The following is a 17,788-nucleotide window of genomic DNA, read 5'->3' as shown; positions in this document are numbered from 1 at the left end:
GTCCCTGTGCTTACGATACACATTGTTCAATAACCTTGAGGGATGTGGCGCTAGGGACTCTTCACCCGTGAGCGTATTCCGGTCAAAGAGGGACAGCGATGATCTTTTCACTTCATTTACAGTATGTGAAACTTTAGCAGCCGTGGAGGTGCGCACATCGTCGGCTAAAAATCAACAACGTTAATTCTCAAGGACCCCCCAAAAAGGTAAACAAAGCTGTCCCTCTAACAGCCTGACGGGCTAACGAAAAAAGAGGTCTGATCTTAAAACGTTCAGATTAGTGCTGTGAAATAGGTTAACGCACGTTAAGGCGTGACACATTTCCATGACGACTGACGACATGTTTACGTGCCGCGACACCAGAGTCCAGGCACTGTTTACTAGTTAGCTCCGTTAGCTGCATTAGCTCGTTTTAGCGCCGTTAGCGCGCACCTACAGTCGAACTGGAGAGTCGTACCTGCATACTACGCATGTCTGCCTCTGTTTTTAAAGTTTAGCGTTATTATAGAGACTAATTTTAACAATCTAGAGTCACGCTAACATGACGTCACGCGCCTCTTTTTCCCGGTCAGTCGTCACGGAAACGCGCCGCGCGTTAACGTTGACGCCGTTAAACGCTGGTAACGTGTTAACGTGTGACAGCGCTAGTTCAGATACATACATTAAATTTACATTTATCTTATTAACATGACACTCACTCAAAACTAAAAAAGCACCACATGACATGACAAAACTCCGTGACAATTCTTCGTAGTGATTAAAGCTCACGTCGTTCCAAAGCGAACGCTTCATATCGACATTTTCAGACTCTCAATCTTTGTCCCAGCAGCATCACGTGAAGAAAGAAAAATATTGTTCTGGAGTCATTATTAATGGATTATTTCCCATGTTTTCAAATCTTCATCCCTGTGTCTCAATTAGCCATGAACTATCATGTCAGACGTCAGGTGGCTCCATTCTCACTTGGTTTTAATGTTTTTTGGGGGGAAAAAGACATGAAGAAGGAAAGGTATATGCGATAATCCTTTAACCTTTATCGTTATATGATGATGAAAAGCCAGATATTGCCACCACCCTGTTCCGTCGCCCTTCAAAAGTTTGCTTTATGTGGATATTTTTTCACCGGGAAAAGCATCCGTTACAAAACAGAAGGAAGGTGTCAAGAGCACTGCAGCAATTCTAACATTAACAACTACTTGACAAGAAAAAAACTCTTTATACCACTTAGGATATCTTCCTAAATCACATTCAATTAAAAGGCAAAAGCCAAGTCCATGAAATCAAGAGATCAGAAAGAATTTTCATGATAAAAGCATTTTTTTTGTTGTTGTTGTTAGAAACACTTTCTGCAAGGACAGTTATTCTATTCACGTTTGTGTTTTCTTAAAATAAAAGCAGAGCCGAGCAAAAACCAGCGTTTTCAGACGCGTCCATGACAACACTTTCAGCTCCGCATCGGCAGCGATTAAGATACGCAACATACGACGTATTGTGTACACAAATGTTAACGAAGCTTTTAGTTCACAGTTGACGGTCAAGTTGTGTGTCCAACAAGAACCCATTGGGATGTAAATATGGGTCACTGCGTCATCGTTTCCAACGTCCTGCCTGTCCTGACTCAAACACAGCCAACGTTCAAAAGTTTGGGGTCACCCATACAATTTTTTTGTGTTTTCCATTAAAAGTCACACTTTTATTCGTCCAAAGAGTTGCAAAATGAATAGAAAATATAATTAAGACATTGACAAACTCTACTCAAAAAACACCAGTTTGTGTTATTTGTGTACAGTTTATTTTTGTAACGTCTGGGAGAAAAAGGCAGCTAGCCTAAGCCTAAGTTATTTTTTTGTACAGTAAGTAAGTTTTTATTTGTTTTGAACGAATAAATGTTAACTTTTGTCTTAAGTTTGCCTTTTTGTGATCACATGATCACATTATCTTATACAAACTGTATTGTTTTGATGCCATAATTTGCCTCAACACACTGTGCATTGTATCAATTTTTGAATCGAGAATCGTATGAATCGAATCGTGACCCTAAGAATCAGAATCGAATCGAATCGTGAGCCATCCAAAGATTCACATCCCTATTGACAAGATTAGAAATAACAATATAGCAATATTTCTATTCAAAATATTGCCTTTTTCAGCTGTGCTAACATCATTGCACAAGGATATTCAAGGGTTTTCTAATCATCCAATAGCCTTGTAACGCGATTAGCAAACAAAATGTACCATTAGAACACTGGAGATGGGCCTCTATACACCTATGTACATATTCCATTAAAAACCAGACGTTTGCAGCTAGAATAGCTGTATAGAGTGTATTTCCGATTCATTTAATGTTATATTCATTGAAAAAAAAGTGCTTTTGCTTCAAAAAAAAAGGGACATTTTCTAAGTGACCCCAAATATTTGAACAGTGGTGTATATATAATGTGGATGTAGCACAATCAGATTTTAACACCATCCATCTCCACGGCAGATTCCTAACGCTGGTTTTTGCATAGACTCAGCTTTCCTGCAACAATGAGACGGATTCCGGTCCAATTGTCCCCCCCCCCCTTCCCCTCTTCAGTGTGGTCTCCCCCGTAGCCCTCTTACTTTTCTGCAAACAATACTGCTGGGCTGCAGCCCTTATTTAAAAGATTAATAGGATCCTGTCTTTGGCAGAGAAGCAATCCACGGGGTTTCTGTAGCCCCTATTATATATTTTTTTTAAAAAGATGCTGCTCTCTTGCTGTTAAGAAAAACCCTCGTTCCGCCACCTTTTGCTTATTTACACTGAACTAAACGAGCCCACATAAATGCCTCCCCCCCCCCCCCCCCCCCCCCCCCACGTGTGATTTCACGTTCCAAACCGAGAGGCATGACGTGTAACACAGACGCGTAACACAGACACTGATCCGGCTCGTTGACTCCCTCACTGCTGGCATAAAAAAGGTAGAACAACAATGATTCCCTGTCGTGCCTTTTGTATAAAAAACGCTGGAATAAAAAAAAAAAAGAAAGGTACAGAAGGAAAGAGAGTGAGAGGACAGACACAGTTCCTCTGCTGCTGCAGCTCAACTCTCAGATAGCGATGGCTTTAAAAGCCCGGCTGTCAATCAAAGCAAAAAAACATCAATGGGGTAAAATGGTGGCGATAAAAACGATAAGTTTTGAGTGGGCGACTCTGCTGTCATCGGGACACAGGCTGTTTGAGTGTAACTTAGTGTTGGCAGAGGGAGAGATCCCCCCGCAGCCATATGGAATTTGGATTTGCCTCGATTTGCTGGCTGAACCCCTCAATCATGACAGCATGTGTAATCACCAAATGTCTTCCTCTCAAACCCGGTTACAATTGGCAGCACAGTGCTGTCACAGGAGACAGAACGGAGAGCCGACTAAAAGACAAGCTTTAAGTGACACTTAATTTGAAATACCCAGACATTCTCTCGGCTCCAGTAAACAGGATCCATCAAAACATTTTTGCCCAAAGCTCGTACGACTGTCTGCGGGGAGAGCAGAGCGGCGCGCGCCGAGAAGGACTGATGAAGAAATCAACCTCCTTTTAAATGGTTCCTCAAAGCGTCGTCGCAGAAGAGCCACGGGCATGATTATAACACGTTTAAAGTGTAAATTTTAAACACTCAAAAAGCCCTCACACTCGCAGATAAAAAAAAAAAAAAAAAAAAAAAAAAAGGCATGACAGAAGCTAATGACAGCCCCAGAGCAGAGACAGCAAAAAATAAAAAACAACACAAGCGAGGTGGTGGAAAAGTACAAAAAAAAAAACACCTCGCGAACAGCTGCTTTCTCTCCTCCTTCCTTCAGCTCATCCCAGGAGAGAGTCCCAGGCGATTCTCCCTGATCCTAGTTTGCGGCTGACGGAGAGGGGACCGCAAGCTCTGCTCATCGCCCGCCTCACTGTACTCCACTGCCAGGGGGGAAGGAAAAGATGGAGGGGAGGAGGGGAGGAGGGGAGGCTACATGAAGGAGAGACTCTCCCAGTGGGTTCTCGTCAGTTCCAGGCCATTGCACCTTTGCTCGCTGGGATTTTGTTTACACACACAGGCGAACACACCGAGACACATCCATACACAGGCAGATGGCTATTAATGGACACGATAATGTCTGTGTTTTTTTGGGTTTTTTTTAATCCGTTTGCGTACACGTATACGGTAGCCCTTCAACGATTACTCGACTGATTTGAGTAACTCGATTACAACAATTCCTTCCCCTATTATATCTTGCATGGCCTGTTTAGCGCAGGGTTCCACACGGAGAGAGCGAAACAGCCCGTAAAAGGCAGAAAATGTCCAAAGTGTGAGACCACTTCACGCTTAGACAAGAAGCCGACAAGGTGCAATACTACGTATACAACTGGCGTACCACAACAGCACGTCCTCAATGATTCAGCTGCTGAGCCCAAAGCATCCAGGTAGCTAAAGCTTCCGGCGAACGCTAACATAAACATTGATGTTAGCTGATTCAATGTAGCTTGCCAGGGCTGCAGCTATCAAAATTTTTTGTAATCGATTATTCTACCGATTATTCTGAAAAAGACGCGCGTGACTTCGCGTTTACGTGACTCACCTATTGTTAAAAGTAACGCTAAAGCATCCAGGTAGCTAACGCATCCGGCGCACGCTAACGTAAACATTGATGTTAGCTCATTTAATGTAGCTTGTGCTAGTGCTGCAGCTATCTAATATTTTTGTAATCGAGTATTCTACCGATTATTCTGAAAAAGACGCGCGTGACTCACCTACTGTCAAAAGTAACGCTAAACTCAAAAAACAGACGCACACATACGCATCGCGCAGGTTATTTGTAGCGCTGCTCTTTTTCGTTTTAACAATACACAAACCGCTCCAGTTCGGTGCCTGGACTCCGGTGCCGCGGCTCGTAAACATGGCGTCACGCGCGTCTTTTTTCCGGTCAGTCGGACGCTAACGCTAACCGCCGCTAACGTGCCCGGCACTTTAAATACTAACAAGAATTTTGCACTTTGCGTCCTCGAATAATCGATAAAAAGAATTGCTCGAAATGCTCGATTGCAAAGATATTTCGATAGCTGCAGCCCTAGCATACGGTCTCCTCTTCGCGTTAATGAGAGTAACACATCGCGACAAAGCGTGACAACCCCCCCCCCCCCCCCCCCCCTCCGGCGTCCTCGCCTGAGCTTATTTATGTGGCACGGGAGCAGATAACGTTCAATCACAGAAGCCCAGCCGACACGGTTGATGTGGTCAGTGATAATGTGCAGCCAAAAAGGCTCTGACACACTTACGTCCCCCCAAAGACGAGCTGAGGATGGGAGGATGGGAGGATGGCAACCCCCCCAACCCCCCCGGTGCGTTCAGTCTCTGCAGATGTTGCCTTGGAGAGCGGGCTGACTGGCTGGCTGCGGTGACAGCTGGACAGCTGTTCCTATAGACGCAGCCACAGAAGCATGCCATGAAGATGAGGGTGTGTGTGTGTGTGTGTGTGTGTGTGTGTGTGTGTGTGTGTGTGTGTGTGTGTGTGTGTGTGTGTGTGTGTGTGTGTGTGTGTGTGTGTGTGTGTTTAATACTGTATGTTTAGTTTATCTGTATGAAGTTCCCAGGACGTGCAAAGCTGTCACTTTTAGCAGCGGTGCATGAGCCCGGATAAGGAAAGACGGCATCAAAGAGGATGTGGAGAGAGAGAGAGAGAGAGAGAGAGAGCACGGATGGGTAAATAAAATGCAGTTCATTATTTATAGTAACTTCAATAGCGAAACAGCTTCTTTTTTTTTCTTTTTTTTGAAAGTTGTAATTTGTCAATCCAAAACTCCAGAGTTTAATGTAATAGCAACGGGCTCGACTGGCAGAAATCAAGGGCTTTTATTTGATCAGTGAGCTCCGTGAGTGGCCGTGACTTATTCAAAAAACAGCAAAAAAAAAACACAAATCAAAGTTTAATGTGAACTTCACAGGGAATTTCAAGTTAATATTTTACCTCTTGGTAAAAACAACAGAGGCGGGGGGGGGGGGGGGGGGTGGGGGGGGCTCTGTTTAAAACCAGAGAGAATAATTGGCTGAACATTAAAAAGCACCGTGGACTCTGTGCCAACATCAGTGACTGCTGCTGACGGAGAGCAGTTAAAAAGTGAGGTCGTGTTCTGATATCGTTCTTTTATTCTGCCACTTAAAAAAAAACACAGTTTTCCTGAAGGAGAAAACTGTGTTGATTCAATACAAACCTATATATTACCGTAACTAACTCAGGGGCTGAGACTTAACAAACGGAATTGATATGTTGGTAAACACTCAGTCGTATTGAATGTTTTCACCTGCAGCAAATCACGAGGTTAAACGGCAACTGGATTGACGCCAGTCACTTCTGCCAAAACGTTCCTTTTTTTCCTGAGCGAGAGCGCTGGTGATTCATTACGGCCGCGAAAGGTCAGCAATTTGTTCAACTCAATAAAAATGTTAATAAAACTAAGAGCTCACAAAAAAATCAAGCACTCAAAAGGCTCCGGTCACAGAGAATAAAAATGTCCAGCGTATGCCAACTGTTTGAGTAGAATGTGACCACTGCACTGCTGCTGCTGCTGCTGCTCGTGTGCAATCCTTGACCAACGCCGGAGGTCAAAGGTCGTAGAGCAACAGCAGCAGCAGCAGCAGCAGCAGGAGCAGGAGCAGCAACAGCAGCAGCAATCGAGCGGGAAATATAGCTGTGGCCTAATCGTAATCCCGCTGGCAAACATAAGAGCTGTAACCTTCCACCACCAGGAGTTTACACCCCCACAACCAAAAAATCTCTGCTTAATAAATGAAAAGACCCATTAGGCAGATTTCAAACGCTGGCAGTGGGCTTATAATTACATACAAAATCTTTTAGAGGAAAAAAAAAAGAAAAGAAAAAAAAAAGTGATTACTCTGGATGCAAAGTCTGGAAATAGGTGGGGGTGGGTTATTGCTAAGCAACCAGTCATTATCCTCCAGACTGGAGCACAGTGACCGGCCATCCGTCTAACTCCGGTGGCTCGCCTGGCTCCTGTGCAGAGCCCTCCCCTCCTTCCTCCTCCCTCCTTCCTCCTCCCTCCTCCTCCTCCTCCCTTCCTTTCCTTCGCCTTGCTCACTCTCTCCCTCTCTCTCTCTCGCTGCCGTCTCCCCGTCCAAATACAAACAGAGATAAAGAACGCTGCAATCGCTCTTGACACACAAATAGGTTAACACAATAAAGCCGGCTTTGCCTGGCTCACTCGAGGGAGGAAAGCAATTCCAGCAGCAGGCAGGAGGTAATAAAACAGGGCTGGGAGTGAGTGTGCGCGCGTGTGTGTGTGTGCGTGTGTGTGTGTGTGCCCGTACATGTCCTCATGTCAGTATGCCTATGTTTTTGTATGTGAGTGAAGGCAGGCACATAGAAGCTCTCTTTTTTAGCCTCGGGGCCTAATATCCCACAGATTTCCAACAACACAAATAATAATAATAAGAGGGTAGAAAAATGACGGGAAAAAATTCCAGGGCAACTTCTTCCTCTAAGATTCAGGAAACGGTCGATTCGCATCACCAGCGCGGCTGACCTACGCGGCTGACCTACGCGTAAACGTGGTTAAAAGGAATCAACAAGTCAATTTAATGAGTTTGGTCTCGGGGCTCACGCTCCCTGATGGAGCTGGCGTTTGCTGGAGTTTTATTAAAAGTGTGTGGTATTCACGCTGAACTCATTCAAAATTCAATTCAGATTCAAAATCTATTTCCAATCCAAAATGATTCGATTCATAACAATTTCACAATTTAACAAGTGTCTTTTTCAGATTTATGAAGTGTTAAACGTTTATCCGTGCTTGGATGGAATTGTTGCAACTGTTGCATAAAAGCAATATAACAATAAAAGATGAGTCTGGGACATTCTGTATCGATTCTGAATCGTAGTGAATGAGAATCGCGATTCTTATGTGAATCGATTTTTTTTGGCACACCCCTACCATGAATGGTTTGGTCCAGAAAATGCTAAAAAAAAAAAAAAAAAAACGTGGATCATTGTTGGTCAAACCTGGAAATGACGATGTTCTCGATTGTCTATTTGTTTTGCCCTCAGACCAAAATGATTCAGTTTTAATGATTTCTTTGTTATGTGGAGCGAAGAAACTAAGACAAATATTCACAATTAAGAAGCTAAAACGATCAGAAATCTTGTTTTAATGAAAAACCGATTCATCGCTTATCAAAATATTTGACGATTAATTTAGTCATCGATTTATAACCGAGTAATCGATCTTACACTTAGAAATAAAAGTGCTAAGTAGAACCATATACGGTTCTTAGGAGAACCCTTTTTGGTTCCAGGTGGAACCTTGTAATAAGTGCGCCATTAGTGTTACCAAGAACCCTTTTAAAACCCTTTATTCAGGAAAAGGGCTTTTAAAGGGTTCTCTGGATCAAAAACTATTCTTACTGGAACCGTAAGTGTAACCGAGAACCCTTTTGAAAAACAAATAGTTCCAGGTAGAACCTCGGCCCTCGTAGAAGAACACTTTTGTAACCCTTATTTCTAAGAGCGTACATCTTACGACAGCTGCCTCAGACAGCAGCAGGCGCTGCATGTGCACTCTGCGATACGAGGAAAAACAGGAGTCAATAGCTAATTCCTGGATCGACTGCGTGGTGTAATCGAACGCACTGAACCTTGGTGCAGCCGCGCGGCTATAGCCAAATATCTCCTCAGGCTGTTATAGACCGATGACGTGCAGGGGGGTCATCTCTCACATGTCAATAAATAGAGTTAGAGCACATGCTCCTCCGCGATAAGGCCGAACTTTGAAGAAACCCCAATTAAAGCTTACGGGGGGGGGAAGTTCCACGTGCTCAGGGTCGCGCGGGACGGCCATTCGTACGCGTCAATCAACTCCCGTAGCGCGTTCGCCCACCGTTCCCCTCGACCAGGTAATCAAAAAGGCACGGATGTAAAGTGGGCGGCCATTGTCAACAGGGAATAAATGACCAAAAGCATGAAGAGAAAACATCTTATCTGTCTGATGTATTTCCTGCTTCTTGCGGAGAAGAAGCGACAAAGCCCCCAAGGGAGAACAGTCGACCAAAATGCAGATGGAGATTAGGACGATGTGCCGTTCCTTGTTCCATTAAAGTTTGATCTTCCTCAATAAGCGAGGAAAAATCAGATATCTACTCATTCAAGATTAAAGTGCAGCAGCATAGAGGGGGGGGGGGGGAGATTAATCAGAGGCTCCTGCATGAGATAAAACAACAACAGAAAAGAAAAAAAACACACAGCCTCGCTTCTGGCATGGAAAACAGTGGCAATAAAGAGTTCAGCTGATAATGTGAAACACGGGGCGAGGCACAATAGCAAATCAGACCTCCAAAAACAAATCAAAGCACAGGCTGTGAGACTTTACAGTGGCTGAAGAAGGTGCAGCACAGGGCGGATCTGATAGTAACCAGGGGCCTTCTGTTTTATTACTGGTTGAAGAGGACGACAACGCTAAGGATCCCCCCCCCCCACCCCCATGTTGCTCACTGTCGCCAGGCTCTCATTCCCCGTCCTCCTCCTCCTCGTCGTCCTCCTCTTGAGATCAATGGCGCTGGGGTGATTTCACAGCAGCCTGCACTGTCACCCAGAACAAATCAATGTGACCATGAGGAAGGCGAGAGCGGCGTTGTTTTTAAGGGGGAGCAAATTTGCTGTTGGAGAGCTTGTCAGATTTGCTTTATTTTCTGTTCCTTTCCAAACCAAGAACACACGTCTGGAAGGAGCTGCTGCTGCTGCTGCTCTCTCTCGCCCTGTGTGTGTGTTTTTTTTTTTTTTATAGTTTGACTGGGTTATGGAGCAAACTGTAAACTGCACAGCTCTCCTCCACACACACACACACCAAAGTGCTCCATTCACCACATATAAAGCGCAAAGGTTTCCACTTCGAGACGAGAACAAATGGACTCGGCGGCGTCGACCTTTTCCAAATTAAAGGCTGTACATTAACCTCGAGGCCTGGCGAGACGTGACTTCCACTCAACCTGACAAGAGGGTGAGGGGGGGGGGGGGGGCGGGGAAGGGAGGGATCGCAGACTGTCAATCATGCACTCAGAAAGTCACTGCAGATAACCCCCTGATGCCACCCTGGCATCGCGGTGGTCAGGTACGCCAAAACAAGAGGGAAATCATTCGCGGATAACGTCCTGCGATTCCTGTACCAGTCGTCAGAAAAAACTGCCGCTTCCGGTGAAGCTATACTTCACATCGAACAAAAACATGCTTGAGAGCGAAGAATAATATAGTGGGGGTTTTTTAAATTTCCATACAATTACTGTCAGATTACTGACAGAATACAACCAGAATCTCATTCTCACCCAGTGCAGTACATCGCTAACAAACTAGCTAAACCTGAAGACCAGCGTTTGGGATCAACCTGAACCGGTTGTGATTTAAAGGTGCCATATGTAAGAATGTGACCAAAAACGGTTACTACATTGAAATTCAAAATACAGAGGTCTTTTTCTGACGTAACTGGCAACCCGTGGTTGCTCAGCAGCTGAGACTCTTCTGACTGCAATGATTGGTAGACGGCGGTAGGTGGCGCCACATGCCAAAACATCATTTCAAAACATAAACATGATTTGCAGTCTGCAAAATATTTTTTTCAATGCAAATATTTTGTCTGTACTGTTGTTGTTGGTGAGTTCAGTTTGTTATATGAACATTATTCCTGAGTCTCTGTGACATATTAGGAGGATTCTATGGCCAGTTGCTTTACATTCATTACATAATGCACCTTTAACTGTTTGACGCTGAAGTTAAGACATCACTAGCCGAGCGCGGAGCACAGGAGGAGCTGCCCCTCTGACATTAAGAGTACACTGAAATAGAATAGAGAGTGTACGCGATGCATTAAGCATGTGCCGCGACCTGCAAACACACTCGGAGAACCCTTTCCCTGCTGACCCTACATGTAGAATCTCATTAACGTCATCGCACAACATCCGTCACTTCTTCCACACACACACCGACACGCTGGCTGAAGGGTTGCGTTTGTTTTCCCCACAGTTAAGCGCCTGTGCGTGTGTGTTATGTTGCCTTTTTTCACGCTCCGTCTTCTACATCCGATGACGTGTAAGACAAGCCTCGGAGTTTATATTAAAATCATGTATGTAATGCACAAGTACAAGAGAGGCGACACTACGCCTTTTTTATCTTCCCTCATGTGAAACACTTTGATCGGGCTCCTAATGAGCTGCTTTAAGAGGAAACATCCGTGTTCCTTGAAGTGTCCGGTGGAATTTCCGCCGTGCAAAGCTTCGTCTTTTGGTTCTTTTTGTCAGGTTTTGAATTCACACTCAATATTTCTATATATGGAGACTGTGCAGAGTGATTTGTGTGAAATGGCACATTGGAATAATAAAAGTCTGCACAAGAACGGACATGTACCATTGAGACACTTTAGGGCAAGACTATTCAACTTAAGGCCCGGGGGCCAGAACCGGCCCTTCAAGCAATTTGGACTGGCCCACAGCCCATTAACCCATAAATAATGAATGTATTATTTTCTCTTTTTTTAAAACAATAAAACCGTAGCTTCGTCTATTTCTGGCACTGACTTTGCGACACTTAGTGACACTTTGCGTCCCTTTTTGGCAAATACTAGTACAGTTGTAACTGTAACTTGTTATGTTTTGCACTAAGAGCTAACCGTAGCAATTGTACCTGAATATTATTAGTACTGCTACTTATATTTCTGCAAAAAATAGCCTATTGTGGCCGTTGCACTTTAATGGTACCATATGTAAGACTGTGGCCAAAACGGTTACTACATTCAAATTCAAAATACCGAGGTCTTTTAGGTTTCGTTTTCTGACGTAACTGGCAACCCGTGGTTGCTCGGCAGCTGAGACTCTACTGACCGCAATGATTGGTAGACGGCGGTAGGTGGCGCCACATGATTTCAAAACATAAACATGATTTACAGTCTGCAAAATATTTGTTTTAATGCAAATAATTTGTCTGTGCTGTTGTTGTTGGTGAGTTCAGTTTGTTATATGAACATTATCCCTGAGTCTCTGTGACATATTAGGATGATTTTATGGCCTGTTGCTTTAGATTTATCACATAATGCACCTTTAATGTTTATATTGTTACCTATAATTTTGACCAATTGTGACTGTTATACCCAAATGTTGGTGGTACTGTAACTGTAACCTTTTTGCACTATCCTCACATTGTATTGTATATAACATTTTGCATCTTTTTGTATTCCTTTACTTGCAACATGCAACACAAAATATTAGTACAGGGGTTGACCGGCCCACTGGCTGGACAGCCTTCCGAAAAGCTGGCCCTCCAGAAATGTTAGTTGAATAGCACTGCTTAAGGGGACGGCAGATCTTAAGCGACACACACACACACATACACTGCTATGCTATTTTAGTCATCTTAAGTGCCAAAATGAGTTTTGCTGCCTCTGGGAAGGTGTTGAGACAATCAAGCCATGCAGGGATTAAAAAAGATTAATACACAGAGCAGGAAATTAAACTTCAGTGACTTTAACAGTATTCATGAGTGGGGGGGGGGGGCGGGGGCGGGGGCGGGGGCGGCCCCTGATTCACTCGGAGAGGGCACTTTAATAAGCAAAGATTACAGTAAGGAGCCCAAAAGCTATCAATCAATCAAGCCGATGTGCAATTTGAGTTGCAAATTGATAAAATGCCACAATTCTCTAAGGGTATGACTTTCATTAATAAAATGCTAAAACGTGTTCCCCTCTCTCTCTCTCTCTCCCTCTAACTCTTGGCAGCCTTTGACTTTAATAATTCCTTGCTTTTATTGCTGGCACATATAGCACATATGCAAAACTGTGACACAAGACACACAAAAAAATGATGCATTTTTCACAAATATTTAAGGTGAACTGAGGTATTGGCACAGGCCTTATGGGACACGGCTGGCACACAAGGGGGAAAACAGACTTCAGCGACTTAACGAGATAAAACGTACGTCTACTTAAATCTACGATATCTGATCTGAAGAATATGTTCCTCTACTTTTTTCCTTGCCATCGGGCAGCAGACTTTAAATGAGTCTCCGACACCAAACTCCATGGAGAAAAACCCGGCGATTTTACATCACAGCACACAGGGAGTTGATCCACTGCTGCCTCTCTCTATCATAAATGTGTCATTTAGTGACTTCGGGGTTTGAAATCATTGATTTTCTGTACGGACTTTGGGTTCAGAAGAGTCGGCGGTTTACTTACTTCAGGTTCCAGCAGGAGAAAGCCGTCTAATGACGAGATAAAACAGGGTATTCTTAAGATTTTGTAGACTTAAGCGGGTTAAGCAGCAGATTATATGAGGTGAGCCTTCAAATAAGTGGCGGTAAATGGAGTTTTTTCCTAGTTCTTTCCACAGTACTGGCTGAGAAGAACCTCATACAATCACAATTAACTGTCCTTTTAAGACCACACTGTGTACGTTTGCTTTTCTTTGATACTTGATACTTATAGACAGCATCAGGAAACACCATAAAAGGAAGACGAATTAGTGACGTTTTGAGCAGCCTGCAGCGGGACACGTCAACTTCCAAGTCTAACAAGAAAAAAATAAAGATCTAGCATCTCGCCATGCCGGGATGAAAAGAAAGAAAAGAGAAAAAAAAGGACAAAACAAGCGCCACACAGACTCAGAAAGGTAATTCAGTGACCTAGATATTAAAGCGCTCCTGCCATTCCACTCTCCCCTGCCTTGTCCAACCATCGTGTTGAGTTAAGGCGAGCATTATGCTGGGGAGACTATTTGTTTAGTTGAGGAGCAGCCGCAGAGCTAATATGAGCACAATTTGCTCAGCAGGTCACAGGCGCACAGCGGAGGAAGTAAATGAGGCAGTTCTGGGGCCCCCCCCCCACCCCCCTCGGGTGCAGCCCCTGCCTCATACATCACCGGATGTTTTATTCAATACAGCCAGGGAAGGGAAGGCTCTATGGCAGGTGCCCCCCGACTGTGGGGGCGCCCGGCCCTGCTGCAGGGGCCCGAATTACATTCAGCAAGCAGCAGCAGCAACAGCAGCAGCGTGGCCTGTGAGGGCTGAGGACTGGAGCTGGTGAGGAAGATCAATTTTGTGGATACTTGTAATGATAAAACATTCGGTGTGTGTGCGTGCGTGTGACTTATTTTTCTGCACAGTCGGCATAAGGTTGTCGGCTCATTTGGGTACAGAGCAAAGAGGCAGAGAGTGTGTTTGGGGGGGGGGGGGTCAAAGTTCACCAAGGATACAGTCAGACACAGAGACTGCTCTTTTGCTCTCTGACCAGGTGAGGGGGGGGGGGGGGGGGGGTTAAAAAGATGTTTAACTATTTGACAAATCACAGCTGACACATAATAATCACTGTGTCTACATTGTTTTTCTTACTGGGAAGAATTAAGACTAAATTTAGGGATTCAAATCAAAGTCCCGAAATGCTCTAGTGCACAGATAATGACAGAAGGTTGAACTGGAGTTTTAATTTAATTAAAGAAACTTTAGGAGGTGCCCCCTTCGAGTCACATGTCCAACTGAAATGTGTGTGCGCACGCCTGTGGAGTTCAATGAACTTTCAACCCATGGCCTCCCTCTCCAAATAAAGGCATTCACTTCCGTTCCCATATAAAACATATTCGCTTTGCATTCTCCAGTCTTCACAGGGGCGATGACAAATTACCTTCAGACCTCACTGCAGCATCATCATCATCATCATCATCATCCAGAGAGGAAACTTTTACAGCACACACACACACATCCTTGTGATTTTTATGAGTCCTTTGATAAAAGCCACTCACGACATACCAGGCACGCTATAAAAAGAGATAGTATATCATTAACATCCGGGGTGAAAATCACTAATTGCCGCAGACGCTAGTGACGCAAGGGGGGGCGGGGGGGGGCGGTTTGGGGGGGCTACAGATGAGAGATTCGCACCTTTTGGCTCCGCGTCGCGCACTCTCCTCCAGCGGGCACATGATGCACTTGCGGAGCCTGCGGTGCCTTGCGGTGCCAGGGCTCTCGACAATGCACTTTAATTGCTACCCACACTTGAAAAAAGACCAGCATCACACACACATCAAAGCAGCTCCACTCGGGAGTGGCTCTCTCTAACAAAGTCGATTTTTTTTTATTTTATTTTTTTACAACACTTCCTTTATTGTGGGTCACGCATGGAAACAAAGGCTTTAAATCTGAGACATCGTTATATATGTGAGCAGCAGAAGCATTCTGGGAAAAAAAACACCACACAGCATTCATTCATTCATGATTTTCTCCCACTTTTCACCCTCGTAAGGTTTCATTGACGCGCACAGGACTCGCACACATTCAGAGAGGAAATGCGAATATATATTTACCATAAATCGCTCCGTGGTGTAGACTAGAAGTCCATGCTCACTGATCGATCTGCCTGATACTTCTCACGTCCAAATTAAAACGGATTCATTCTGATGCGCTCCCCCCACCACCAAAAAATAAATAAAAAAAATCCAGCAGCAGCCGCTTTGTCGATCAAGTTTATCCTCTTCCGATGGTATGTAAATGTGCCGGTAAACCCTCCTCCTCCTCCTGCTGCTCCGCACAATTAGATCCCACACTCCCGCTGCTGGTGTGCAAAGTTAATAATTCTTCTTCTCCTCCTTGGATTCGTCTGCCCCAATATTTTTGCGCAGGTCGACAATTACAGGAGCGTCCTCCTCGGGAAAGGATTGCGCACCAAGTCTGGTGCGTATATATGGGGCTTTTTGACGTTGAGCCTCCGGAACAGAAATTTAAAAAAAAAAAAAAGAGATCCTGTTTCCTCTTGATCGCTCTTGTTTTATATCACCTGCGTGTTGGTGCGTTATTTCCTTCGGAATCGGAACAGTGGACGGGCTACGCAGTGTCCAAAAATCCCCGGGCGTTACGCACGGGGCTTTTAAAGTGGTCCGCCTGCTCGTGTGGACAATCTTATGAGAATTGTGCCATGCGATTGTTAGTCACTATCGAGGCAATGTCGTGTAAAAAGTACCCTGAAAAGAAATCAAAGCCGGGGCCAAAGCCGCTGCCTGAAATATCCTCAACTGATGCGACGCGATTAGAAAAGAAGAAGAAAAAATCCCAGCTGCTCTGATCGCAGGCTCTGCTCCGTCCGTCACTTTCTCCGCGGATGTCGGCAGCCAACACTCACATTTCCCCCTCGCTGAGGCTGCTGTTGTTGTTGTGGAGTCAGGTCCGGAGCAAAAAAGCAGCAGCAGCAGCGATTTCTCTCTTTTTCACCCCCCAAAAAGAAAATGACGAGGTGGGGGGGGAGAGAAAACGGTCAAAGTGGCGAAGGAGGAGAAAAAAAAAGAGCCGAGCAGCTTCACGCAGCTCCCGGGGATGCTGCTGCTTGTCCTGCCCTTGCGCCGAGCTGCCGAGACTGACAATAACCCGGAACGCTGCAGACTGTCAGGCTCGCGCAGACCGCCCACCGACCAATCACCGCGCGAGGGGAATAGAAACATTCCCACGGGTTGACCAATCATCGGGTAATTGAGGGCTGTTTCCATAGAGATGCGTCCAAGCGTCTGAAACCACGTTGTTTATTCGCGGAAAAAAAAAACGAGAAAAAAAAAAAAAACGGAGAACATAAATTGCTGCTGTGGCAGAATAAATATCTTTAATCATTCTTTTCAGTTAAAGGTTTTTGCACAAACTCACACAAGCCTTTGCCTGAGCTGCAAAGTGCGACTCTGCGACTGGTCTGCAGGGAGGCATAAAGTATAATTATGCGACCTGCATAAAATTAAATGTGATTAGCATAGCAAAATGAATCCACTGTTTATGAATTGGTGACTCGAAAATGCTATTTAACTTAATTAGTTTGAAACTCCTGCAGGACAAATATCCCATGCAGATAATAAGCCCGGCAATAATCGGTTTATGATATGAAAAGTCGGACTGCTGTGCTGCGATCATGAAGGGGGGGGGGGGGGGGGGGGACCTGCAGGGACAAAGTTTATTGTGTTTGATGAGCGCCGATGTATTTAGTGATCTATCAAGATGCATATGAGGCACTTTTCTCTTCTAAATTAATGTTCCTGAACTCTGACTATCCCCATGCGTCGCATCTACCATCAGCAAGATTTGATCTTTACGCAGTACGACAGGTCTGCGGCTCCTCGGGTGACACCTTGAGCCACAGGAAACCTTGCAAAAACTCTTCTTCTTTTTTTGTGTGTCATGACAACAGCGAGGAAGTCTCACCGTGACATAGGACCTTGGTATTTCTTCTTCTTCTTCTACATCTTTGCCAACTGTGTCCACACACACACACACACACAGAGAGACCAACCCTTGGACACACAAAGCCAGTACAAGCAATCACACATCATGGACTTTCATAATAAGCTGACGCTGGGAAGTGGGTGATGCAGCACTCAGCTTATGCCAGTGCTGATAAGAGCCTGAAAGTATTACCTCAGTCTGGCAGCCCCGCTCCAAGAAATCCATCCTGAGCCAGGTCATCAATTCTGCCCTATCTGATTGCTCACCAATCCCTGGCAGCTCCATGTCGCCGTCCTGGCCTCTCTGCCTTTGAAATACTCTCTATGACTTGCACTTTCCTTCTACTTCCTCTTTTACAGAACACATATAGAAGCAAAAGAGTCTAAGTACGTGTGTGTGTGGGATCGTCAGATGATCTTACACCTACACGGCAAATAATAAAACAGTTGCTCTCAGTTGAGAGAGCAGATTTCCAGAACAATGGAGCGCCTGCTCGGCTTAGTCAATCCTTTAAATGCAATCACACCGTCCTCTCTCCCCCCACCCTGCTGCACTGGGG

General features: G+C 44.8%; 1 protein-coding gene across 1 annotated transcript in view; it reads right to left on the bottom strand.

Moving 5' to 3' along the window:
- The window catches only part of fam222aa (family with sequence similarity 222 member Aa), a gene marked incomplete at both ends in the record, with an annotated part of 59,737 nt that extends 42,223 nt beyond the window's left edge, over window positions 1–17,514 (bottom strand). The window contains 2 exon segments of the mRNA XM_083904963.1: window positions 17,422–17,435; window positions 17,437–17,514. Coding sequence (XP_083761089.1) covers window positions 17,422–17,435; window positions 17,437–17,514 — 92 coding nt within the window.
- Between the last annotated feature and the right edge of the window lie 274 nt (window positions 17,515–17,788).

The sequence above is a fragment of the Microchirus variegatus genome, assembly GCF_963457635.1.
Source record: "Microchirus variegatus genome assembly, chromosome: 18".
Taxonomy (NCBI): Eukaryota; Metazoa; Chordata; class Actinopteri; order Pleuronectiformes; family Soleidae; genus Microchirus; species Microchirus variegatus.
Note: the sequence above shows the minus strand (reverse complement) of the source record. Positions and strands in the feature narration are given on the sequence as shown.